At 49.3% G+C, this 27373-nt stretch overlaps 1 protein-coding gene across 1 annotated transcript in view; it reads left to right on the top strand.

Annotated features, from left to right (window-relative positions):
• Positions 1 to 25921, top strand: part of GNL1 (G protein nucleolar 1) — a 154291-nt gene extending 128370 nt beyond the window's left edge. Inside the window, exon 12 of the mRNA XM_086920710.1 lies at positions 25426 to 25921. Within this exon, the coding sequence (XP_086776836.1) occupies positions 25426 to 25703 (278 nt within the window). The 3' untranslated portion in view covers positions 25704 to 25921. The remainder of the gene's footprint in view (positions 1 to 25425) is intronic.
• The last annotated feature ends 1452 nt before the right edge of the window (positions 25922 to 27373 follow it).

Below are 27373 nucleotides of genomic sequence, written 5' to 3'. Positions count from 1 at the left end.
TGCACCCGGAGGACACGCTCACTGGTCTGTCTTTTACCCTCGGTGGGGGCATCGCCTGGTGAGGAGCACTCCAGGGGCTCTGCCTCTAAACCAAATCAGGAAAAGTAATGAATTGTCCCTTAACCTCCAAGAGGAGGAGCCTTCACTGAAATAAAATCCATACCGTGGAATCTTACGTCGTCATTATCACTTTCTCAGCCAATCCTGAAATCCTTTTCACTGAGTGGTTTGTAGTGTGGAGTCACTTGTGTGAGAAAGTCCACTTATGATTTTTTTATCGTAAAAAATTTCCTTGTCCAGCAAGTCTGAATCCACTAGCTCCCAAATCTTTGACTACTGAATGCTGGCCAAGCAAGAGCCACAGGTCTCCAGAGTACAGTTGACCAGGTCAATGACGTCTCACCAGCCAGCCGTCTGTCCCTCAGTAAAGACACTGGTCTCCAGAGTACTGCTGACCAGGGCATGGACGTCTCACCAGGTCCTGGACGTCTCGCCAGCCAGCCGTCTGTCCAGCAGTAAAGACACCGGTCTCCAGGGTACAGCTGACCAGGTCATGGACGTCTCCCCAGCCGTCTGTCCAGCAGTAAAGACACTGGTCTCCAGGGTACAGCTGACCAGGTCAATGACTCCTCACCAGCCGTCTGTCCAGCAGTAAAGACACCGGTCTCCAGAGTACAGCTGACCAGGTCATGGACGTCTCACCAGCCAGCGGTCCAGCAGTAAAGACACCGGTCTCCAGGGTACAGCTGACCAGGTCATGGACGTCTCACCAGGTCATGGACGTCTCACCAGGTCATGGACGTCTCACCAGCCAGCCGTCCAGCAGTAAAGACACTGGTCTCCAGGGTACAGCTGACCAGGTCATGGACGTCTCACCAGCCGTCTGTCCAGCAGTAAAGACACTGGTCTCCAGAGTACAGCTGACCAGGTCATGGACGTCTCACCAGGTCCTGGACGTCTCACCAGCCAGCGGTCCAGCAGTAAAGACACTGGTCTCCAGGGTACAGCTGACCAGGTCATGGACGTCTCACCAGCCGTCTGTCCAGCAGTAAAGACACTGGTCTCCAGGGTACAGCTGACCAGGTCAATGACGCCTCACCAGCCGTCTGTCCAGCAGTAAAGACACCGGTCTCCAGAGTACAGCTGACCAGGTCAATGACGACTCACCAGCCGTCTGTCCAGCAGTAAAGACACGGGTCTCCAGAGTACAGCTGACCAGGTCATGGACGTCTCGCCAGGTCATGGACGTCTCACCAGCCAGCGGTCCAGCAGTAAAGACACCGGTCTCCAGAGTACAGCTGACCAGGTCATGGACGTCTCACCAGGTCATGGACGTCTCACCAGGTCATGGACGTCTCACCAGCCAGCCGTCCAGCAGTAAAGACACCGGTCTCCAGGGTACAGCTGACCAGGTCATGGGCAACCATCCCATGTAAGAAAAGGCTTGAGTGGGAGAATCGAGAAAGGAAGGGGATTTGTGCTAATTCTGAACATCAAGCGATGGGGAGAACAAAACACTGTGATATCCTGCTCTTCTTGATGTATTTTCCCTTCTTTCGTATTCTGTGCCCTGCTGCTCAGCCGGACCGTGAGTGATGTCATAGTGTTCTTGTGCGCCTGGTGCAGTGAATGTCCGGTGGAGTGCCCGGGCTGAGATGCTGCTCCCGGTGGGGTTTCTGCCACCTCATTACTTGCACTCGGACACAGGCAGTAACTCTGAGTACTAGTTAACATGCTTTAGTTGAATACTGGTTAACACGCCCTGGTTGAATACTAGTTAACATACTTACATTTGAAAATTCCAACTGGTAAAATCAAAGCGGGTGAGCTGGCATGCAGCTAGGTCTCCCTTTCACCTGGACTAAGAGGACGACGTGTGGGGAGGAGGGGGACTCTTTGAGATGGAACATCCCGCTGACGAAGGTGACAGCCATGTGGTCTCTATGCGCTACCTTAGTCTCTTTCCGCTTAGTAAGGGTCAGTTGACACAATGCTCAATATCTCATCAAAGCTTCATTAGAATCCAATGAAAAAGGTGTCTGTTTTCTCTGCGACTCCTTGAAGCAACCTAACTGGATGATTCCATCTCGTACAGTATCTGGGACGGCTTGCTCATTCAAAAGAGCTGCCAAACAAAAGCTGGTTCTCTGGGTTGTGGGACAATAACCCAGGCTTCATGTGCACAATTCTGCCACGGAAGTATGACCACAATGGTAGTACAAAGAAAACTGACGCACATATTTGGCTTTTCCAGTACCAGTCTACACTTGAAAGACTTTTACATTGATCTGGACAAACTTCATCCAGACCTCGTGCGATTTGATCCGCTTGAACAAATGCGATTTTCGTCTTTTGACTATACTTGCCACTGGAGCCTTGAAAAAGTTGCGAATGGCGACGAAACACGTGTCGGCTGTAGCTGTAGCAAATGTTGTAACAACTGAACAACTGTGATGATCGTTTGCTTAACAAATTACCTACATGATTTTTTGTATTAATACTTTTGCTGATTGTGGAAAGTCGGCTGTTTACTTTGCTGTGCTCTGTCTATGTTCTAAATTTCAGTTATTTATGCGGAGAATTCTGCATATATTGTGTGGTACTGTGGGTGGCACGGTATGAAGACATACAGCACGCTTTGAAGGAGAGAGTTATTATCTAAACCGTAATGCAAACATAACTGAGGTGCTGGCTGTTCTAATTATCCACTGCCACCATCCATTTGTTTGCAGAGATAGTGATCACTCCAGGGGCCAAGAGGGCATCTCTCCAACCCTCTTCCTCCAGGAGAACTAGCCACTGCCCCCACAGGTCCCTCAGGCTCCCCCCATCAGCGGGGGAGTTATTCACCAAGGAGCCATAGGTTTGGGATATCCCTCCCTTCCCTAGATTACCCATAAGGACTTTGGCTTCCATTTGGGCTGAACTCTGGAGGTGTGGTTCCTGCGGGGACATGGATGTGATGGCATGATGAAGTTGCAGATACCTGTAAAATTGAATGGGACGCAGAAAGTAAATGTGCTGCAAGTCCTGAAACGAGTGTAGGTGTCCCCTCGACCACACATCCCCCAAGTGTGTGATCCCAATCGGGTTCTGTCTTTGAAACCCTTCCAGTGCCATCACCTCTCCCAGTCAGGTGTCGTGCCTTAGGGGTGTCTGCATTGTAAGGTTTGCATCCCACTGTGTAAAAGGTAGTGCTGTGCGTCACGCGAGCAGACCTGCCCGAGTCACCTCCGGAAGGGACTGGGGAACCGTAAAGCATCTCCTGGATCTGTGAGAACCCCAATTCTCCAAGCTCCAATTGGTAAGCCAGGTCGGTCCACCACCAGGGAACCAGCAATGTATCACCAGGAGACGGGTGGCAATGTAATACAAGAAGAGATTTGTCCTCTCCATCCCTCTGTCGTATGGGGCTTGTTGGCAGTCTGTAAGAACCATATGTAGTCTGGAGTTTCCCCAAAGAAAAGCTGTGGTCATTTTATCTAATTCTTGGAACCATTGTTGTGAGAGATGAAGAGGGAGGTTTTAAAGTATGTAAATGAACTGAGGAAGCACCATCATTTTGAACAGGGCAATTTTCCCCAAAGGATTCAGGGGTGGGGGTGCCACCTACGAAGGTCTTCCTTCGTTCTCTTGATCAGAGGGGTGAGATTGAGTGACCAGATAAGTTCTGGGGGGAGCGCCGCCCAGATTCCTAGGTATTTAAAGGGAGGCGTCATATGGGGATATCTGTTTGCCAGTCCACACAGTCTTGTGATGCATGAAGGGGTATTAGCGTTGATTTGGCAGGATTTAGGTGCAGGCCAGATGCAGCCCCATATAATTGGAGAATCTGGAGGCAAACAGGACCGGATCTGCAAGGAAAAGCAGGATGTTGTCTGCATAGAATACGATGCGGTTCTCGTATGATCCCTGCCAGTGCCAGCCCTGCAGTTGTGCGTCACATTTGATGAGCCGGGCGAACAGTTCTATTGCCAGGGCAAAGAGGAGGGGAGACAATGGGCAGCCCTGTCTCATTCGCCGACGAATTGGAAAAACATCTGAGACTGCACCATTTATCAGGACCCGAGCCGAATGGTTGGACTAAAGTACTTGCACAAGTTTTTGGAAATACGGGCCTCATCCCGCTACATTCAGCACACTCCCCAGGTACTGCCAATCAACCGTATTGAAGGCTTTTTCAAAATCGATCGATTAAAAAAGGGGAGTGGAGCTGGTGATGGGCCATGGCCACATATAGGCGTCGCAAGCAATGCCTCATGCTGCGGCGGGGCATGAAGCCATGCTGGTCGGGGTGCATAAAACTGGCGAGTGTTGGTTTGAGGCGCGTGGCTAGGATAGTAGCGTATATTTTGACTTCTGTGGTGATCAGAGAGGTAGGCCGATAGTCTGAACATGATGCAGAAGGTGGGGTGTTTTGGGGATGACCACTACCATCGCCATATCTGTTTCGGGTGGGAAGGTGCCTGTCTCCACCGCTTCCTCAGCATGGAGACGTAGCACTAAAGTCTCCCTAAATGCTGTATAATATTCAGCTGAGAAGCCGTCTGGGCCTGCCGTCTTCCCAAACTCTATAGATGAGACTGCCTCCGCAACCTCCTGTAAGGTGACTGGCTGTCCTGTCAGCGTGTCTCCGGATCAGTCAGTCACAGAAGGGGAATGTCTTGTAGGAATTGGTGGATGGATTCTAGGTCAGGTCGTTGATCTAATGAATAAAGGGATGTGTAATAGCCAGCAAAGACCTGTGCGATAGTTGCGGAGTGCGATATGTGTGCCCTTCCATGTCAAGAATCTCTGGGGCAATTCTATTAGCGAGAGGGCGAGACGCAAACCAGTGAAGCAGCTTCCCATTCGTAGCGCCCAACCCATAGACCAGCACAACAGAGGACCTTCACATCTGCTTAGCAGACTCAAGTGATAGGTGTCCTATTTCTTCTCGCAGTTGTTCGAGTTGACGACCGTCAGCTTCGTCGTTCGCCAGGACTGCCCTCTGCTCCAGGCGAAGAGCTTTGAGTTCTTATTGGGAAAGGTGCTGTTCTTGTTTCATACGTTTGCGCTTATGGTAGGATTTGACGTAGCCCCTTATAGTCGCCTTGCCTGCCGCCCATAGTGCACTGGAAATATTGCTCGAGTGTTTCCTCTTCAGCCTGTTTATAGTCCGTGTCCTGGAGAAACCAGGCAATCTGGTGTGCAATGCCTGTATGGCCTCCTATACCAAGTGGATGGGGAGAGTGGTCGATTATACCCTGAGCAAGGATTTGAATAGCAGTGACTATGCGACAGTCAGGGGCAGGCATAAATATTAAGTCAAAGCGGGAATGTGTGTGATGTGCTTCAGAGCTGTTGGTGTACTGGAGTGTTCTGGGATTCCATATTCGCCATCCATCAAATAGTCCTAGGCGGGATCTCAGTCTGTAAGGCGTTTAGCACCCAGTCTGCTGTGGGGGGGAGGGTATCCCGGTTGCATCGGTGGTGGGACCGAGGACCGCATTGAAGTCGACCCCAAGCACAGTCTGACCCGGTGGAAGGGAAGACCAGAGGTCTCCAACGTCTCAGAGGGTGTACTCGAGTGTTTCCGGAGGCAGATAAAGTGAGGGTCTCTAATCTCACGGGCAATTGTGAAGGGAGGAGCGGCGCAGAAGAATCGCCACCCATTGGGAGCCTCGGAGTGACCGACCCTATCATAGCCCTGGCGCTCGAGAAAGGTACAGTGGTCTCCCAGGACATGTTTCTCATGGAGCAAGAGGACATCTGGGGTGGATTTTTGTGAATATTTTAGGACCGCTGCAAGCTTAATCTTATCTAGGAGCCCATTGGCATTCCAGGAAAGGCCTCGTAGGGGCTCCCCGTCGTCATATGATATAGACATGTTGGCCGGGTGTAGGTGAGAGGAGGTGTCCATGTGTGTTTGTTAGCTGCCTGGGATTCCCCGGACATGGGATATCTGGGAGCGCATCATGGTATCAAAGGGGTAACTTGTGTGTGCGACCCAAACGTATCGTGCCAAGTGGTGCAATTAAGTGTAAGAACTTAAACAACAATAGGAACTTGAGTTTGCACCCCCCCAACCAACCGAGTCTTCGTTAAATCGCAAGCTCCAAGAGCGGTCAGTATCCTCAGACCCCCATAACCTGAGGCGTGCGGGATTCCCTACCAGATGATGTAGCCTCAGTGTTTAAAGTCTTGCAAATGGCTCGAGGATTCGAGGAGCTTGGACAGGCCGTTGGAGCTTTGTGTGGTGTCATTGGGTGAGGAGGATACCACCCAGCGGGTGTTGTCTTCTGCAGGAGCTGGTGCACTGACTATCGGGTCTAGAACCTTTTGTTATTGTAGATCCCGGGTGGGGTGCGGGAGGAGAGGCAGCCATGCAAGGACAGAGTCCTCCTCGGTCACCCAAGTCCATGCCGCTTCCGGGGTGTCAAAGAAGTGAGTTTTATTTTGCAAGACGACGTTGAGACGAGCCAGAAATTAGTCTGTATTGAAGGTTGAGGGCTCGCAGCGTCTGCTTGACCGCGATGTATGATCTCTGCTGCACCTGGACTTCTCTGGTATAGTCTGGGAAGACCATGACTTTGTTGCCCTGATATGTCAAGTTTGCTTGGGAGCGGGCTGCCTGCCGGATAGTATCTCTTATCCTTGATGTTGCGAATGTGTGGGGCTCCAGGTGGTGGTTTGAGTGCAAGAGCTCGATGGCCCGCTCCACGACAAACCATGCTGAGAGGCCGTCAACTGCCATCCAGGGTCTGATCCAGGTCTCCACGAAGGCTGCTACTTGTGTGGGTTCTGGTCTTTCAGGGATGCCTACTAATCGGAGGTTGTTACAATGTGAACGATTCTTTGCATCCTCAGTGCATCTGTGTAGTTCCTTCGTGTGGACCAGGAGTCATGTGACCTGTTCTTTCAGGTGGAGTACATCATCTTCCACTGTAGAAAGACCGGATTTGGCTTCTGTTATGCAGCTGTAGCATTGCGGAGGTCTTGTCGTATAAGGGCCATGTCGACTCGCACTTCCCTATTTTCTCCTCCACAGAGTCTTGTAAATATCGTATAGCTTCCAGATTCCTTCAAGGAGGGGGCCCCGACTAGGGCGTCCTCAGCGGCACTGGTTCTGCTAGTGGTATACTGTTCCATACGGGTTTGAGTTTGGGGCGGTTCGCCCCTTTAGCCTTACCCATATCCGGTAGAAGCTGGGGGTGCTCCGTGTCAGGGGTAGGGTAACTTGGCTACTCCCAGGGAACCTTTCCTGTTGACTTTCTGAAGGCCTAGTGTTAGGATGTCAAGGACACCTCCTCCCTCACTCTCGCCTGCCCTCTTCTCGTCCTTCAGGGCCCTAGGATGGACAGGGTGGAGCTGTACGGCCTGTCTGGTTCAACTGCGCCTCCAGCCCGCCTGAGGGAGAGCCGCCTCCAATAGTAGCAGTGTAAGAGCTGAAGGCCTGAGACTGCCTCACCTCCTCTGGTATGGGGGCCCATACAAATTAACCAATAGGTCCAGCCTGATAGAGGAGGGAGAGATACTATTTACGTTCCAGATGTACCACAGGCCTTCCCAAGTTGCCGGTTCATGCAACCTTCAGTGGGCCTCTCTAAGCCTTTCCCCCCCCCCACCGGAATGGAGGCAGCAGTGAAGGCTGTACCAGATGTGGCGTATGGCAACAGGAGTTCAACTGATCAGTCTGATTTCACAGGGTAGCCTCGCGTGTCCCACCACCGATCCGTGGGCCGAGTGTGCCCCCTCCCACCCAGCCACCAGGTCAGGGGACAGCTCCACCGATCTGGTTACTCCATTTCCATGCGGGGGCCCCTCTCTTCCACTTGTCTGACGGCTCTTCAACTTAGCCGGCGGGCTCAGCCCCTTAGAGGAGGGAGAGATGTTATGAACAGGCGAGGTGCTCTGCATGCCTGACCCCATACCCTGACTTGTGCAAACTTCACTGGGGCTCCGCGGTCTTTCCCCCGGGCCTCAGGCAGCAGTGTAGGCCAGGTCGGGTGTGACCTGTGGCAGGGTAAGCCCTGCTGCTCAGACCAGTTCCGCAGGGGGCACCACGCCCGCTAATACGTCGGCCGAGTGGCCCTCTTCCCTCCCCCTTCAACAATCCAGGTAACAACACCACTAACCTGGCCACTCCTGTTCAGTGTGTGGGGCTGTCTCTTCTCAGCCTGTCTGGAGGGCTCCTGAACTTAGCCGCTGAGCCCAGGCCATCGGCAGAGGGAGAGATGTTTTGCACACACTGGATGCACCGCAGGCCCTCCTGAGCTCGCCGGCTCATGCAGGACTCAGTGGGTCTCTCCAGGCCCGTCAGCCATGTCGTCACAAACCGCCATGCAAGCCGGCTCGGGCGTGCTCCGCAGCAGTGGGAGTACAGCCAACCAGATCGGGCCTACGGGGGGGGGGGTGTCCTGCCTGGCGCACCGCCGATGCTCGGGCCGAGAGGCTGTCTTCCCTCCTCCAGCCAGCAACACACAGGACACAGCTCCACTAATCCGACCATTCCGGATCTTCGAGGAAACTCGCCGAGGGGTCATCGCGTCTTCTGGGTGAGTCTCGTCAGTGTGCCGTCATCATCTCTCCGCGTCGCTCGGGTCTGTCTCAGCAGTCGCCACAGAAGTATTGGGAGTGTCCTGCTCCTACCGCCAGGGTCCGAACAAGTTGCCCTATTTCTCCCGGTCAGACTGTTTATGTGGCTCGCTGCCAGAGAGTTGGCTGATCACAAGCAGATGACGAAGGGGTCCGGAGCTCTCTTAGAGTGCGACCGCCATCTTAACACTCTTGGCCACGCCCCACTGTGACTTATTTAGTACAATTTATATATTGTTTATGTAACTAAGCAGGTTCATGAAAAGCTCAGGGTATTGGAAGATAACCTTCAGAGGTTAGTTGCCGGGCAGTCTGCACTGCCATCTTTTGGTTCTCAGAGACTGAATCTGTACCATATATGGGGAGCCTACTCCTTTTACTGGTGAGTGGGACTCTTGGGTACCACAGCAGGAGGCTCCTTGCTGGTCTAAGCGCCTCAGTACACAATAGTTCTTGATCCATTCCTCTAGGATGCCCCCATGACCTCAGAGCACTTGCTCTGTTCTCTTGACGGTGCTCCAGTTGCCTTGAGTGGTCTTTCTTGAAGTGCATATGAAATCCAGACCATGTCACAAACCCATGTCTGAAAGGGAATGGATAGGCTTTCCTGTTTTCAGTTTCTATTTTGGGGAAATTCTGGTGGGATTTTTTCAGTATTTTCAAGGGATTTGAATACCTTAAAAAACAGTGGTTTCACATTTTCTTACCATTAGAAACAGTGTTTTTCCGGTTTTTATGGAACGTTTTGCTTTTATTATTGCTTTCTGCATGGTATATAGATCATATATGTAGAGTGTATATGAGGTCCAAATAATTTTTTACAAATCAAATTTATTATAGTACCCCATACCAAAATTCTTCTGTGAGTTTCCTTCCCATGTAAAGTTATATCTGTGATGAGGCCCTCTCAGCATTGGCACTTGAGATGGGCAACGCCAAAACAACCAGTACACAATCTGCTAACTCTGGCCACTGACGTAGCTTTCCATGCCAATACTGGTGCACCTGAAGATTTCAATTCTCTGGGAAAGGTTCTACAACAAATGCGTTGAAATGGACGCATATGCCCTCCTGAGTTATTGAAGCGTTCAAAAATGAAGCAGCACTTTTGAAAGACCTAGAGAAAATTCCCCTTTATGGAAGGGATCTAAACATTGTGCAGAGTACCACAGCGAGGCTTCATCGACTTCAAATGCCGTGGTTGGTGAAGGGACATTTCTATGCATCATTGGCAAGCCATTTCTCATACAATGCAAAATAACATTTCCTGAATTGCCCCTCATCATTCTTTGCTTACCAAGTGGCAAGCACTCTAACATGGAACATGTCGCAGGGCCAAAGTCGCTCAAAGTGTCGTCCAGTCTACTCTCAAGGAGATGTTTCACATCTACACCAATTACACTGAACACTTGGTAGACAAGCGTGTTTTCAGACTCAAGCTTTTTTTAATTATGTCCACCACCAGTCATGTTTTCCTGTTAGAATCTAAGATTGCATTAATTTCAATATGCGACCGAAGATACTCAAATTTCTTGCCTTTGGCATCATCACTAAGCAAACCTCTGTAAACGGTTGCCACGTGGATAATATAGCATTCATGGCCTCTAGGACTGAGAACCACCAGCTAAATGACACAGTTGGGATGACTCTTTCTTTGATGTCACACAGAGCACAAAATGAGAAGGATTTCTGTTTTAGTTCCAATGCATAACGAAACAGTGCACCAGAATGGACTAAAATTCAATCGCATTCTTCATTAACTCTGAAGATTGTAAAGATGCTTTCAGCATACCATCTAACAAGTGGCAAGGCTCTCTTACAGGGAAGCACTTCAGCTCAAGTATCTATGTTGACAAGTCATCACACAACATTTATATAAACTTAGCTGAATCACTGCACATACAAACAATATCACTTCTGAGCTTTGTTTAAATTGGTAAGAACTTTTTGCAGCAGCATTCCTCATGACACTGCGTTCCATGTTTTCCAAAATCTTGGTTACATGTTATCACCACTATCCCAGGTGCTTGGTGACATACATCTGTCACTACACCTTGCATTGAATGTTTAACCCCTTCGATGCTGATGACGAGCTCAGCTCGTTGTAGGAGAGTAGGGTCTGCAATCCTATGGTCACCCCCAGATTTTTGCTTTTTGCTTCACTGGTTTACGACTTTCCCTGGCTGTGGGCCTGCTAATCAGACCCACAGCCTAGCTGTTCTCTCACTAAATTGACAAGCATGTACCTTAGGTGCATTTACCAATTGGTACTGGGCCACTTTATCAGAGAATATCAAGCAGATAACAGCCTACCAGTGCACGCACAGCTGTGGCCACCGTTCATAAATATGATGGAAACTATATCCGCAGCCTTACTCCAACACTCAGAAAAGCTGGAATTACAGATAGATATCTTGCAAATTTTGGCCTCACATGTCGTGGGCATTGACAATAAGATTCTCGAGTTAAATTCCTTTATTGAACGAGTCCAGAAAGGCCAGCGCACAACGTATCATGAATGTCAGTGCTCTGATACAATGAATCAGCTTAAAGTCTTACCGGTCATCCTAACTGACATCCTGGCAGAGATACAAAGCAAACCAAACAATCCCCATAATTCATCTGAAATTCCAGGGATTGAAAGCTCGCCCGGAAACTTGACAAGCTCAATCAGCAACGCCATTACATCCAGGGAGGATTTGATGGCGGATGAAATAGAAGGTAGCCACCGCCCTGTTCCTCTGTCTCAGTCAAACAGACTACAACTACTGAAGCCATCACACTACATCAAAAAGATATTCCGATCCTAGCTCACTCAGGAAAAGAAGTCCCCTGGCCATCGCAAATAAATGGGCACCAAACAAATAGATCTATGGTTGAATTGGAAAATCCACCCAGAGAAGAACCGGGGACAACATCAAAGGGGCAAATAAAACAAAACATGCCGCTGTCAAAACGTGAACGTAAGAGACTAAGGAAAGCAAGACATAATAAGGCACAGGGGAAAAAAGATGCTACTAGATACATCAAGCCAACCTTAATTATAAGAACGTCATCGCAAGGACCGAGCAATAAGGACATGCTTAACGCGGAACAGGAAGAGAATGTGGACTGTGGGCAGGCGGCCCCTCTAGTGACTCCGCATCAGGAAGTCAATGTAACAGCCGAAACAAAGAATTCAAATACCTTAAATTCAATACAAGCTCAAATAACTAGGCAATCGGTGGTCGGCTCTCCCCCTCAGAAGCCGCAGGTAGCACAGAAAAACATTTTGCATTATTTCCCGAAAATGGTACAGGTACCAAAAGACTACCCCCCCCAGCATTGGGCAACAGCAGAGACTTGCTCCACTAGCCCCGGTGGGCCAAAAACCACAGCAGACGATTTGTGATATTGAGCCGGCCCTTAAAAATAAAAATAATCTCCCATCAACCGAGCAACAACAGAGACTGATTTCACATGTTCCGGTGGGCCTAAGACCTCAGCAGGCGGTCGTTGAAAATACGCCGGAAACTGAGCTGATCGACCGAAAGCAGGGCACCCGAGCCAGACCAGTAAAATCCAACAACCAAACCTGCCCTTTAAAGCACAATGAGAGGCAAGACGCAAGCTATCCAGCGGGCTCAATCACACTCGAAATAATACCACATTACAATTCAAGGGGAAACCATGATATCTTAAATCGGAGTGCCATATTAAAACTCATTAACTTATTCGAGACGCTAAAGCATGTGAATACAAATCACATAGAAAGCATTGAATTCAGAATAATTCCTAACTCAAACGGGAAAGAAATGACAGTGGCCACATGGAACGACCCCGAAATAGCCAAAGAAGTCTGGCGATACAGAGAAGAGTTTGTCAACTGGGGAATTGAAATTAGGCCAGTGGCGCCAGAAAGATATCCGGGCCCTTTATCAATATCTGCGGAAGAAAGACCAAAACCAGAAGGTGGACTTCTCCGGGGGGCCGTCGGGGGCACAGACACGAACAAGGGGGGATGGGCCAACCTCCGCATAACACATCAAGGCCAGCTAGGGGGGTCCAAAGAGGGACGGACAATCCTAGCCCCAACACGAAACATATCATTGGCAAGGATGGAGGAAGCGTGAAAACCGACTCTGAGAGCCTGTTCGTGGAATATCAACGGTCTGGGGGGCAAAACTAATGACGTAGAATTAATGGCATTTTTAAAAGACTTTGACATCATTCTACTTCAAGAAACCTGGTCAACGGCTCCCCAGCACATAGATGGTTTTCAGGAAGTTCAACTACAAGCGATTAAAAGAGGCCCCTCGGGAAGGGCAGCCGGAGGCTTATCCATCTACCTCAAGACTAGCATTGTTTGGACTCCCCTCACCATTGACACAGGACAACAATGGATCCAGTGCATTAAACTTGATATAAAGAAAGACCCCTGCAAAAGCACACAGAGTGCGCAAAATTCCTCGCCAATGATAATCTGTAACATATATTTACATCCAGACTCTAGGAACAAAGTGGAAAAGATTTTGATTCTCAAAGCCTTCATCAAATCTATGCAATCTGTCTACCCACAGGCAGGGCTGGTTGTGTCAGGCGATTTAAACATGTTCTTGCTTGAAAAGGACCAGGCCCAAACCATGACTCATAACAAATGGAACGGCAGATTCATCCCAAGCATCATTACAAATCACCGGAAAAAGGATAAGTTCGGTCTACAGTGTGCATCAATGTTTGCCGAGGTCGGAATGATTGCTTTGAACGGCCGGTTTTCACAAGATCAACCAGCGGCCCCCACTAGAATTGCTAAACAGGCTCAATCAGTGCTGGATTACACTATGGTGGACTTAGAGACCCTGCAAACTATTGTAAGTTTCAAAATCATCCACAAACTGGAGAGCGACCACAGCCTACAAGCTTTCGAATTCAGTGTCCAATACAAAAGGGCCACCGCATGCAAAGCACTGATCGAACCTCCAAGTCTCTACAATCTTAAGAGACTAGTTTGGAATGGCAACAACATCAAAGAAATAATGATGTACGTGAAAAAAGTACACACTGAAGTGTCCGAAGCAGATGCATCCGCCCTCCGGGACAACTGGGAAAATCTGATCACAAAACTAATGGAGAGATTTTCGACTCTAAACCAAATCATTAAAAGGAAAACTGGGAAATCACCGCATGTGCCTTTTGGCCCAATATTGCGTAAGAAAAGGTCACTCAATCGAGAAATCAGAAAGCTACATGCAATAGCCAAGACAAAGGGTAAAGATATTGGCAAACAAATTTATAGCTTGAGACAAAACTACAAAAAAGAAGTGTGGTTAAAAAAAGCGAAATACCAAAATGAGATCTGGCAATCACTACTAGCATCTAGTAAATCTAATAACAACGGGAAATTTTGGGCTGAAATTAACAAAGTGGCAAATGGAGCGGCACAGGTCTTCAACGCAAACATTCTCGAGGGCTATTGGATACAACACATCGAGCAAGTCCAAAGGAAAAACATCCCGGCTTGGTGCACTGACCAGCAGACTTCGCTACTAATAAATACCCAAGAAGTGGAGCCACAATCATACGGAAACTGGATAACGCCATCTCAGGTAGCAATGGTCCTTAAAAACTTGAGGTCCAAAGGCGCCCCAGGCCCAAATGGCCTACCGAACGGTTTGTTCAAACAAGACCAACAGTTTTGGGCAGAATACCTCACCCCACTATATAATGATGTATTTCAAACTGGAAGCATTTCCGAGTCATGGAGAGGTAGCATTTTACATCCTATTTTTAAGGCAGGCTCAAGGTCCGACCCAGGCAATTACCGCCTCATTGCACTCATAGATGTCGAGGCCAAAATCTACGCCTCGAATCTTCTGAGGGACCTGGAAGATTGGGTGAGTGCGAATAAGATTCTTCCGATCACGCAGACAGGATTCAGGCCAGGAACCAGTACATCATGCAACCTGCTGGCGCTAAATCTCATGGTGGAAAAAAGTAGGGAAAACTCAGCGAAACTGTACACATGCTTTGTAGACCTCAAAGCAGCGTTCGACACAGTTCCGAGGGAGGCATTATGGCGAAAGATGGCCAACTGGGGAATAACAACAAAGCTGCTATTGGCCATTATAAACCTATACTCGAATACCTGGGTTAGAATAAAACTAGCCAACGGCGATAGAACGACAGGTAAAATCTTCACCCATGTTGGCCTCAAACAGGGCTGTGTATTGGCACCAACGCTCTTTAATATTTTCACAGCGGACTTGGACAAGTGCATTGCGGAAACCGAAAGTGATCCACCAAAGCTAGCCAACCACAAAATCAGGAGCATACAGTACGCAGATGACATCGTACTCTGCAGTCAGACCCCGTTGGGCCTTCAACGTTCCATCACAAAGCTCAACGATTACATCTGTGCACAAGGGCTCCAAATTAATTATAAAAAAACGAAGATTGTCTGTTTTGCCGCTCGGCCAGGAAGGAAATCCTTTAAATGGCAAATTGCAGGCAACACATTAGAGCAGACCTCCACGTACAAATACTTGGGAGTTGTAGTCGATGCTAGGTGGTCGCTGAAAGATCATCAGTCTTACAGAAAGGCACAGGCTATCAAACTACGCTTCGCCCTAAACTTGTTAAAAAGAAAAATGAATTGTCCATCCAATTCGCATTTGTTGAAGATAATATCTGCAAAATTTCTCCCATCTCTCACGTATGGATCGGAGTTGTACAAGGGAAAAGATGCTAACTTTTTGAACACACAACAATCAGAGTTGTTCAAATACATCTTTCATATTCCGAGGTTCGTATCTCAATCCCAGATCCGCTTGGAATTCGGTCTACTAAACCAGCACCAAATCAGACAAGCAGCCATATTAAAAACATGCTGGAAACTAAGAGCTGCTGAAGAGGACACCCTTATGGGCCATTGTTGGACTGAGATAAATAACCAGAAAAAGACAAAAAACTCATGGAAAATGGTATGGGAGAACGCTGTCTCGAGCCTTAATATGGAAAAGGCATGAAACACAAATCAATCATTTGTGGCGTTCAAAAAAGAGACTAACGCAGCAGCAAAGCAAATATCATGGACTGCAGATAAATTGCCACAGCAAATAAAAAACATGGATGGACTGTGTTGGCCACACATATGGGAAGCCGGAGCCACAACCATATTTAGTCAACCATATATCCGCAGCTGCTCAAAAAATACTTTTAAAATTACGGCTGGGAACCACCATATTAAAAAAATCACACACCTGCATGGAAGCAAACCTGGCCGACACCCTTTTGTAGACTATGTGGGGAAATGGAAGAATCCTTGATGCACATATTGTGTATTTGCCCATCTTTAACAAATTTGAGACGTTATTACCTACTTCATGTTTTTCGACTTTCTCAAATTAGATCATGCCGCCCGGCCGTCATGCTGGCCCTGAACAGCTACAAACTGCAGACAGCTTGTAGGGCCGCTAGATTTTGCCAAAAGGCACTTCAGCTAATCATGAACACTGAGGTAAAGGACATCAAAGGTCCGAATCCGACTGTGCAAAGTGCAAGTACAACCGCAAAATCACTATGTACACAGACATTTTAGAAAGTTTCTCTATTTTAATTTATGTCTAGTTTGTACACTTTAATTTTAAAGTACAAGTTGCTTCTTTTATATGAACAATATTGTAAAGGTTTTAATTAACTATATACAATCAAAATTTACTTACTGGTACTGGGCCACCTTATCAGTCCCTGTACAGCATTACTTAGGTATCCAGGGCATAGGTGTACCCAGGGCCTACCAGGGGCTGCAGCATGTATTATGCCACCCCTGGCTGGCCATCCAAATCTGACACAACTGGCTGCACGACAGCTGGGGCAAGGTGGTGTAATACCCTTTGCTTTAGTTATAGTATTCCTATATCTAACCCTAAAATGGACACATGTATTCCTATCAGTCACTCCTATGGCAGGCCTTATCAATCCTGAAGGCAGAGTGCGTGGAATTATGTGAGATGGTGCTCTGGCATGAGCTGAGCCCGTTTGCAGCTTGCGGAACCAAGTCCTAATAGCTGTTCCATGATAACGCGTACCATATACTCTTAAGTGCCTTATAATCCTTGCGGTTATTTGCCAACTTTGGTATCGCTTTATCAAAACATGTCGAGTAAGGTGTCATACGAATTGGAATACTAACCCCTCGCCAATTCTGGCGACGGGGTTAGCATTCCACCCTTCTAGAGGGACACGACATGTATGTAACTGTGAACCCCGGTTAAAGTTAACTCGAGCCTCAGCATCACAAAATGGATGCTGCCACCACAGACACGAGTCTGACCTCCTGCTGCTGGGAGTCCTTCCAGCGAGGAGAGCTTGGACAAAAGGTTTCCTGTCAGGGGCGGTGCTAGCACCATCCCAGACAGGGTTTTGTGTATCCTAGGTAGGCAGGGCCGAGAGGAAGGTGACTGCAAGTGGCACCCCGGTGCACACTGTGCATATGCCGGCTCAAACCAGTTCCAGGGGCACCCCAGCCCCTGAGCTGGGGAGAGACTGGACAAAGGAGAGGGGTGTAACCACCCCCCTCCTGGTCCCACCCTTGGGCAGGACCTAGTCGTGTGCCAGCCCCTTTTCTTAGGATAAAGGTAGGAGCAGGCCCCCTTCCCAAATTAGATAATTCTGAATCTTGAACCACTTTACACGAAAGGAACTCTTGATCTTCCTGAAGACTCTCCCTTGTGGCTAAGGAGTAGCCACCCTGCACCAGCGGGCACCATCTAAGCGCTTGCGGTTTGCTGTAAGTCCATCCTCCGGATCAAGACTGCCCAGCTCGACGAGACCCGGATTCCCTGCCACCTCTGACCTCTACCTGCATCATCAGCCCAGCTGCGATTCGTGGGTGTGACGAGACCCGAGGGACCGGCTATCTTCAAGACCTGCACGACGCTTATCCAGCACGACCGCCGAGGGATCCTCGAGTGAGTGCTTTGGGGTTTGAGAAGCCCTAACCCTGAGCAGCTCCAGCACCGAAGTCCAGCCCCCCAGCATCCACGAGATCTGCGTGGGGCCCTTCTGCTCTTTGCTGCTCACCGCGTTGTCCGGCCACTTGCCGCTGGCTTGTAGCCCTCCTGACGACGAACCACGACGATTACATCGCTGGTCTGGTTGCTCCAGACTGGCCCTTGCTCCCCTCCAAAAGAGGAGCACCCCGGACCCTCCTGGTCCACTCCAGACGCCATCTTGACTCCACCGCGTGGGCTTGCCTTTGCCAAGGCTTGTTGCTCCAATCCTGATTTCAGCATCGCCGACAGCAGACACCTTCGTGGGACAGCTCGCACCTCCATCCTGGTCGCCGACAACGCCTCCTGGTCCGAGAGACAGCAGATCCCAGCGTCGCCCACTCACCTGGTCGAGGTGACTTCATCCGGTGCCATCCTGGTGCCCATCTAATCACTGGCTAGTGATTCAGAACTTGGTCCCCTCTGCTTACAGGTATCCTTCTTCACCGATCCAGGCTTGGATTCCATCGAACTTCATCACTGGTCGCCTGCCAGCAACTTCTTCTTTCAGGCTCCATAGACTGTAACGAGGATTCCCGACGTCTTTTGAACCCTATACAGCCGCAGCCCCTGGGCTAGGTAACCTGAGCATTTCGGTGCTCCAGCATAGCTTGACTATCTAAGTGTCCAGATCCTTTTTCGTTTTCAGTCTAGCTAGTCGGATTCGTCCGATAACAGTAACTTTACGAATACTAGCACCCATAGATTTCTTCCCGCGTGAGAGTGCACACTCTGCACCCGATCTCCCTAGGCCTCCTGCTCCTAACCTTAGAGTTCAGTAGTGTAGTCCTAGCGATCCTAAAGCCTCTGGATCGAGTTACTCACCTGCTAGTATTTCGCATTCCACTTTTAGTGTATATGGTTTTTCATGCCCCTCGGGCATTTGTGTAAATTGTGCAACTTGAAGTATTTTCTTAAGAGTTTTGTATTGTGCTTAGCTCCCTGACTCATAAAGAGCCAGGGTAGTCTTGTTATAAATAAATATCCTTTATTTTCATAACAACTTGTGTGGTGTCCTTTCACTTGGTGTTCAAGGGGTGTATGTGATGGTAAAACAGCTGGCTTAACACGCCCTCTAGAGTTTAGCCTAAAGACTGCTCTTGTCCATGCTACTAGGATAGCTGGTCTATAAGGTTGACTTACAACCAATCATCAATAAGGGTCGTTTGGAATGATACAAAGTGATCACTAGAATAGTGAGCACTATATATCAGGCCAACTTCTCACACTCGTCATCAGCTACGGCGCTCCTGTGCGGATGACGAGCTGAGCTCGTCGTCTAACGAGGCTCTTTGAAAATTGCCGCACACTGCGGGAAAAGCAGCCGCATCGAAGCGGTTAAAGCCTGGGTGTTTGGCAGACCACCTACAATCAATACTGACTCACTAGAAAAGGGGGTTGAATCAAGCGACTCCGCCCAGGTGTAGTCCACGTACAGTCAGCGAGGTCACATAAGTCCCATCCTGGCGCACGTACGTCAGTTTTTTCCTTTTCCACGTGCAACTCGGATCCGGTTCTTGCTCCGGGCCAGTTTAGGCTTTTTCCCTTCGCTATTGCGTGTGTTTGTGGGAACAGTGTGCGGATGCCTTCAGGCTTTAAGGCGTGCTAGTCTGATGGGCGCCTGATGTCGGTGACGGGCCCTCACCTCATTTGCATGTGGTGCTTGGGGGAACATCACAACTCCACTGATTGCGAGGCGTGCCAGCAGAGAAAGCCTAAGTCAATAGGTCAGTGCTGCAGTCTTCTACTTACTTGCGTGTGACTCAAGAGCACAGCTGAGGCTCACGTGGGCTCTGGATTCCCGCGCATTTCACCAAGACCGTTATGGAGGTCGGAAGACTTCAACCTGCGTTCGTGTAGTGTTCGAGTGTAGTCAGGCGTATTACGTGGAATCCTTACCGACGGTAGTGAGTTTTTCTCTACGCGTTGGTTCCTTGAAAGGAAAGCTCCTGTGAGAAGTCCATTTAGACGTATTTTTGACCACAGTCTTCTCCGTTCCGGTTTCTCCACATTTTCTGGTCAATCAAGTACCTAGAGGGCAAAAAGAAGTCATTTAAAAAACGTTTAATTAAACCTGTATTTTCTCAGTTCAAAGTAGATTTAAATGTCTAAGAATGCAATGATTAATTACCTTGCTGGCTTCCTGAAAAAACCTGCATCTGTTCTTTGCTGTTAAAAATGAAGAAAGTCATTACTAATTATTTCCGACTCTGAAAGATTCTTGGATTGTGAAAAAAGTTTTAAGTCGAAGACTTATACTTACCTCATTGTATGAGTCGGTCCTAAAATTCTTTTCCTGTAGAACAGGGGTCTCCAAACCGGTCCTGGAGGGGCGGATCCATGCCAGATTTTTGAAATTACTACATGTATCTCAATGGGGATATCCAAAAAATCTGGCATGGATCCGGCCCTCCAGGACCGGTTTGGAAACCCCTGCTGTAGAAAATAGCAAAAGAAGAAGACTAAGGTTAATAAGTAACTTCTCAGTATTAATAAAAGAAGCAGTTTTAGAAAAAATATTAGTTACAAATCCTAATGATAATTGCATTTAATTACAGGATATAGAACTACTTAATGTTCAACATGAAAACTTCTACATATAACAATTATATCCAAAATAGAGGCGTGGCTAAAACTGGTCTAGCATTGGGTAGGTAATAACTTACTAGGGAGAGTGAGAGAGTGGTGTTAGAAGAGCAAGTTCTTAGGGCGGTGTTAGTTATTTCTGTTTGTGTCTTTTCAGTGTGAACAGCGCTCAAAAAGATCTAGAGGGTAGTTGTGAAGACATCTGATAGAAGACCAGCAGTCTCTTCTCTGTCCCATCCCCTTCCCCCGCGGGAGGCGTCGAGAGCCCAGATGGAGACATATGTGGCGGCTTTGCAGGCCTCTCTGGCTTCTTCCCTCCCCCCGCCCCCCCGGGACGTCTGCAGGTCCCTTGCGTTGTGCGGGGCCTCCGCGTCGCCGGCTTGTTCGGATCCAGGCTAGGAGGAAGTGGTGCCGTTGGGGTGCGGCCTTTCGGGGTTCTCTCGGCCCTTTGGACAGGCGGCGATCTTGTCTGAGGCCGAGGTGACCCCGTCACGGCGCCGGCAGCTGCTGGCCCGGATGGCGCCGGCATCTGCTGGCCCGGGCAGTGCCACAGGGGTCGGTGGACCCCTCTAGTCTCATCATGGGTCGACGCTGGCGGGGGTCTCCTCGTCTCTCCACGCAGGCGACTGCCTCGATGGAGGTCGAGTCGTTCCTGGCGCCGCCGTGGGGGTCGGCGGGCCTCTCATCATCTCATGGGCCGCAGCTGGCGGGGGACTTCTTGTCACTCCCCGGGTCCCCCTCGTCCTTCCACGCAGACGGCTGCCTCGTTGGAAGTCGAATCGGCGCCATTCTGGCTCCAGCCCAGCCCCGGTCTCCTGCGCCACGTGCTGTGGCGGTCAGTCCGGCGTCTCCTCTGGCGCTGGATGACTACGACGTCCTGCCTCAGATTGCGGAATCTACGGCACCAGACATGTCAGGTCGTGTGCTCTTCTTCGGACGCCTCCTTTTCCCCGGAGGTTCAGCGCCTGCTGGTGTCGTCCTCGCCGGAGACAGGCTGCTGTGTCGTGGCTTTTTCACCGATGTCATTTAAAGACTGCTCCACGACGTTGCCAGGGTCTTCGCCGGTGGAGCCACAGGTCCCCCACTCCCTCTTCTTCCTTTCAGGACCTGGCCCGTCCCCGCTCCGGTTGGCTTGGGCGACGGCCATCTTAGTTTGCAGCCGTCTCATACCGAGGAGCTGCTTTCCCCACTGCGGGTCCTATGGAGGCGTTTGCAGGCCTTCGTTCTCGCGGTTTCCACGGCTGTGAAAATTCTGCACATGGGTGATCCAGCTGCCCATTTTCATGCAGATCATCTGCTGGAAGTTCTCAACCAGGGCTCTGGTGGTTGGGAGCTGTTGCTTCCCTTCGAGGGTTCGCTCCATTCCTCTCTGTTGGGGACTTTGGGTCGTCCCGCCTCTGGGGACCCGGTGCCCCAACACCTTCTGCACCATCACCTTCCAGCACCGCGTGACCCGGTGTGTCTTTCCCTCAACCCTTCTGCCAGAAGCCCCCTTTTGCAGACTGACTTTCCCACCCTGCCACTGCTGTTGTCTCCCCCGTCACGGGAGGCCCGCTGGTTGGACTCTTGGGGGCGCAATATGTTCGCCTCGACCAGTGCGGCTCTGCAGGCCCTTAACACTCTGTGTCTTGGCTAGGGCCCCTTCTTGCTTGTGGGACTCAGCGGAGTCCCTTAGGTCTGACGCCTTTCAGGAGGGTGTTGGTGTTGATTTGCGGAACCATGCGTTAGATGGCGGGGACCTGACGGCGTTCATTCTTCGCTCTGATCTCGGAGGTGGTTGGTCGTGCCATGGCTTCTTCTGTTGCCCTTCGCCGCCATGCTTGGCTTTGGGACAGTGTGTTCCCAGAGAATGTTCAGGAATGGCTGGGAGACCTTCCCTTCGATGGCACTTCCTTTTTCCACGGCACTGCTGACTCAGCCTTCCAGAGGTTCTTGGCGGGGCTTAAGCCACCTCCACCTCCTCCTCCCCCCCTCAGTGACCTGTGAAGTTGATCTGGTTTTCAGGAGTTGTTCTTTCATTGGGGCGGGTCGACCCCACTTGTGTGCTCATGCGCATTTGAGTCCTAGTTCTGTTGGCTGCTGGCCGGCCCTTCTTTGCTGTGTGTTTTTGCCTTGAGTTTATGCACCAGGTTGGCCCTGAGATTAGGCCTTCTGGTTTCTCTTTGGCTGCTTGACAAGCCTTCTGCTGGTTTTTTCCGTGGTCCTTTCTGTTGTCCTCTGCTGCGGAGGTTTCTTCCTAAGAGGGTTCCCATATCTTACCCAATGTGGGGTAATGGTAGCTGTTTTATAGTGTGTTCTCTGCTTGGGAGCTGTGGTGGCCCTCGGCCCTCTGCTCTCCATGGAGTTACAGTACGTTGCAGGTGCAATTCTCTTATTGTTTGCTTGGAATGCCTTGGGTTGCTTCCCGGGGTGTTCCTTTCTGGGGTCGCTGTGCTGTTCGCCTGGTCTGACCTGATGTCTGCGGGCCGACGTCTTGGCTCTGGTTCCGCTTCTTTGTGGGTCCCATGTGTGGCCTCCTCCCTGACACGGGTCAAGGTCCTTCATCGCCTTCCTGCTCTCTGTTGGCATCTGGCTTGCCTGAGTGCATTGTCCTGTGTTGCTCTCTGCCTCTCCTTCCTGAGGGTTGAGATGGATTATGTCCTTCCTCCTTCGGGTGCAGCCTGCCCAGTTCTTCCTCCCCGTTCTTTTGGCTTGGTATTCTGCATTTGCCTTCCTGTGGATGGCTCTGTCTTCAGTGAGTTCGTTCTATCGCTCTTTCTGTCAGGATGTTCGTACTGTTTCTTTGCTCGATTCCTCCCCTTTTTACACATTGGAGGATGGGTTTGTAAGTGCTTCTGTGCTGGTTGTTCCAGGTTTGGCCTGCCTTGAACCTTGCCCCCTTCCCTACCTCTTCCCCTTCTTACTGTGGGGTTCTGGCCCCTCTGCTATCCTCTAGGTTGCGGTCTTTGGCTGTGCCTCTCCCCTTTGCTCCTGATGGGGGGGTTGTCACATTGTGTGATGCCACTGTCTTGGAGGGGGGTCGTTCCTTGGTTGTCCAGGACTGGTTCCCTTTCATTGTTATTGGTTGTGGTTGTAGTCCTGCTTCATGTTGTCATGCCCTTTCTAGGTCTCGCTGCGAAAAGCGCGCTCTCGCTGAGAGCCTATAGCTGTCGGTTCAGCCGACTTCGGCCGACAAGGACTGGAGACAGAAGATGGCCATGCGCACATTAAGAAGCATGGCAGAGTCGGATTCCGACGTGCGGCTTGGGATTGTGTCGCGCGCATCGTAATCCGACTCTGCCTTGGGTCGCGCGCGTGAGCTTCTACCGTATACAGCTCACGTCGTGCGCCTCGTATGTTTCAGTTTCGTTTTACGTGTGGCTGGTGGAGAGGAGCCGAGCGTCGGCGGCCGTGGAGGCATTGCTAAGCGCAGGGGGGATACAGCGTCCCGGATACCAGCACGTCGGAGCCCAGGTAAAGTCCGCGCTATATAAAAGACTGGCCCGTTGCTCGTTCGGTTCATGTTTGTTTTTGAAAAGGAAAGCTAGAAGCTGGTTTTGCCCCTCAGTAGAGACGACGACAGGCCAGGCACCTGAGTACTGTGTGCGTTTCTCCCCTGTGCCAGATTCCAACTTGTAATAGAGAGCCCTGGCATCGCCTGACCTTTGTGTGAAGCGCGAGGGTAAAAACAATAAGTGTGGGAACTCACCCCTGATTGGTTCATTGAGGTTTTAACGAGGTCTGCTGAGAAGATTGTTCACAAATCAAGAAATGTTTAGTGAGTGAGCCATTTAGTGATAAGTGAGCGAATCATTTCTACTCTCTTGCTGCTAGCAAACCCTGCCAACATTTTTTTTGTACCCCTCTGACTGCAGTATCTGGCAGCTGACCTGAGTATGTGCTTTGGCGGATGATTGTTCATGTTTTCATTGTGATTATGCAATTGCTACGGCATCAACTTTGAAAACAAGCATTTGCAATGCAATAGATCTCGCATTTACGTGAGTTTACACTATTAGCATTGTAAATTACAATGCCTTTTATTTATTTTAAAAACAAAAATAAAAGGCATTGTCATTTACAATGTCAATAGCTCAAACTCGTGTAAATGCGAGACCTATTGCATTGTAAATGCTTGTTGTATATATGTTCCCTGTCTCCAGGGGGGCTATCTCCGTACTGGCAGGGTTGCTGCTCAGGGCTGTGCTCTGTTCTTTCTCTTTTTCCCTGCCTTTGGGTACTGCGGTGCTTAGCACTGTTCTTTCTGGCGTTATTCATCACCATTCCTTCTTCCTGTTCTTTCGCACACTGTTCCCATACTCCCACAGTTTTGTCTGGTGGCTCTGCGTTGTGGCGCAGAAAAGTTCTCCGAAGAAAACTGACGTAGATGCGGCGGGGTGGCACTTATGTGACCTCGCTAATGTCACGTAGGCGGACTATGCCTGGGCGGAGTCGCTGGATGCTGTGGGCAAAACAATTCCGGATCCAGTCTCACACTAAGGAATAATACTATGTTAAGGAATCTGCGGCTAGAATTGTCTCTACCAGATACACCGTTACCGAAGGTAAGTAACTCGTATTTTAATTCAATTATAAACCGGGACTCAAGTTTTCTCAATTTCTTCTCCCCGATAAATTCAGAGGTTTCATCCACTCTCTGTAGGTAAATGTGATTGTAAATATTGGGAAAGATTCTTATGAAACCAGCCATTTTACATACCAGTGAAATAATCAAACGTAGCCAAAATATCAAATAGGATTTTGATATTTGCTGATTCTCTACAGTTTATAAAATAATTAAATAAGACCTAAAACCTGCTTTTAAACCCTGTATTTTTATACCAAAGGCCACAAAACTGCAAAAGCAAAATTAAGGAGAAAAAGAAGCAATATTTTAGCGATATCCCTAAACAACGAAACTCCTACAGAATGTTAGCCTAGTCTTTCTTGCTGCTACCTTGTATAACAAAGCTACATTTTCTTGGTACCTTAAGGAACAAATTGTTCTTTTACTCTCCTTTTCCTTTCTTTGAATGGCATTTAGTTTGTGGTTGTGCAGGTGTTTTTTCAGTGTGTGTGTGTATATATGTTTAAACTGGTGAGGGCTATTTCACTTTTGGTGGTGTTTTATCAGTTATAGGTTTAAATCTAAAACCGAATACGGTTTAATAACCTAGAATCGTGCTCAGATGGATTTCTAAATGTTGAATTGGTTCGACCTACCTCTAATATTTTCTTTTCGTTCCCCCATCAGAGAATTGGGAAAACCACCCTGAGACGGCAGACATTGCGGCCCTGCAGATGTGCCGGCTTAGGGACAGCTCGGACTCTGAAGAAGAGGAAGATGAAGAGATCTCCAGCTCTGGGGAAGAGGAAGATGAGGAGAAGGACCGGGATGCTGATGAGGAAGAAGAGGCCGATGAAGATGGTCCGACCACAGAGGTGTCAGACGCTGGTCCGTCCAAGAAGCCCATGAAGGCCAAGTTGTCCCACAAGAACTTGTTTGAGCTTTTGGGGGAGGACGAGTGCTAATTCCTGCCCCCCCTGCCCTACAACTGAGGGAGCGGGGGGCTTTTGTGGTGAACTTGAAGGGTCCTGGGACCAGAGCTGAAGCTGCTGGCGCAGCCTGAAGGTTCGATGCGTTGCATGGGCATCGGGTAGGACCTGCGGAGCCGTGGCGGCATTGTCGAACCCATTCCATGTCATTCTAGACTGTATGTGCTGTATAGGAATAAAGACTGCTTTATTTACCTAGTCTCCACTCCATGCTGTTTATCAAAACGGTCTTCACAAACAGGACCTTAGTCCGTGTCCTTTGCTCTGTGGCTGAATCTTCACCCACCTCCGAAGGTGTCCACTGAGAGGTCACATGTCCGCTGCTTCCAATCCTGTCCATTGAGTGCCTAGATCTCAAGTTCTGCCCCTGAACCCCCTTTAGTGGTAGGTGTTATGATGTCACCTTCTTATACCCAATTCCTATGGATTCACAATGAGGTTCCTTAGGTGTTTCTCTGTCCCCCTTCTCTCTGACATCTAAAGCATGGCCCTCTAGAAGGGGAAGCTCTATATCTGTCTAATCTCCGAGCCGTTCGCTCGTAGGCCCTCATCACAAGTGGGCAGGAAAATGTGCTGGATTTTCTCAAGCCCATGGATTTCTGGGACCAGAGGTATCGGTAACTCTGGGGGGTGAAGAATATCCAGTTATTTACACGCTGGATCCTGGGAATCCTCTTATAAATGGGGGGTTTACTCGAGGAATCTGTAATCCTCGATCTGATTCACCCAGTAAAGATTAGTATTTAACTGAAATCTCCTTGTGAAAATAAACAATCAATCCGCATTTGTCAAGTGCAGCACTGCCACCCGTGGGGGTATCTGGGCTCCGGAATGTGGGGTCTTTGTTGTGCTAGCTCCGCCTGAGACAGATCTTGAGGAAACGGCGGGAAGAGGGAAGAAACGAGCAGAAAAAGACAAAACAGAGGGCAGAAAAAGGAGCGAGCAGAAAAGACAAAACGGGACAGAAGAATGAGAAGAAAGGCAAAAGAGAGGGCAGAAAAGGCAAAACAGGGCAGAAAAATGGGCAGAAACTGCAAAACAGAGGAGAAAAACAAGCAGGAAGGCAAAACAGGGTAAAAAATGAGCAAGACAGAGCAAGAAACGAGTAGAAGAGGCACAACAGAGGGCAGCAGAGTGTACGGACTGCGGACAACCTGAATAGGAGAGCTGGCACGAGGACCTGCTCAGTGCTCGAACAGAACCACAGAAGATCTATAATTCCTGTGCGGTCTGTACCACCTATCACCAGCCCCACAGAAATAAAGAGGCCATTCTTAATGAGGGCCCTAGAGGCGAAGGCAGATTCCTCTGCCAATCCTATAAGCCGCTGCGTTCCAGTTGGGAAGTCTAAGTATTCCTGTCATGATACTCTCGTGTCCCCTGGTCGTTGAGGTAGCTCTTGGGGTTCAGACGTGGCTATAGGTCGTTTAGGGTCATTTTAGGGTTGAGGGATGATAGAGGTAAGGGTGTTTTTGGGGTCCATAGGTGGGTAGAGGTAAATGCAGATAAGGGAGAAACATAACTCTTTTGAAAACACATCATGTTTGATGAAATAAGCATCCTCTAAACTACAAAACAGGTAACCAATAAATAGGTAAATATGCCACAGGGGCAAATGTTGATTAATAAAACACATACTGTCTGGC

The sequence above is a fragment of the Lissotriton vulgaris genome, chromosome 5 (genome assembly GCF_964263255.1).
Source record: "Lissotriton vulgaris chromosome 5, aLisVul1.2, whole genome shotgun sequence".
Taxonomy (NCBI): Eukaryota; Metazoa; Chordata; class Amphibia; order Caudata; family Salamandridae; genus Lissotriton; species Lissotriton vulgaris.
Note: the sequence above shows the minus strand (reverse complement) of the source record. Positions and strands in the feature narration are given on the sequence as shown.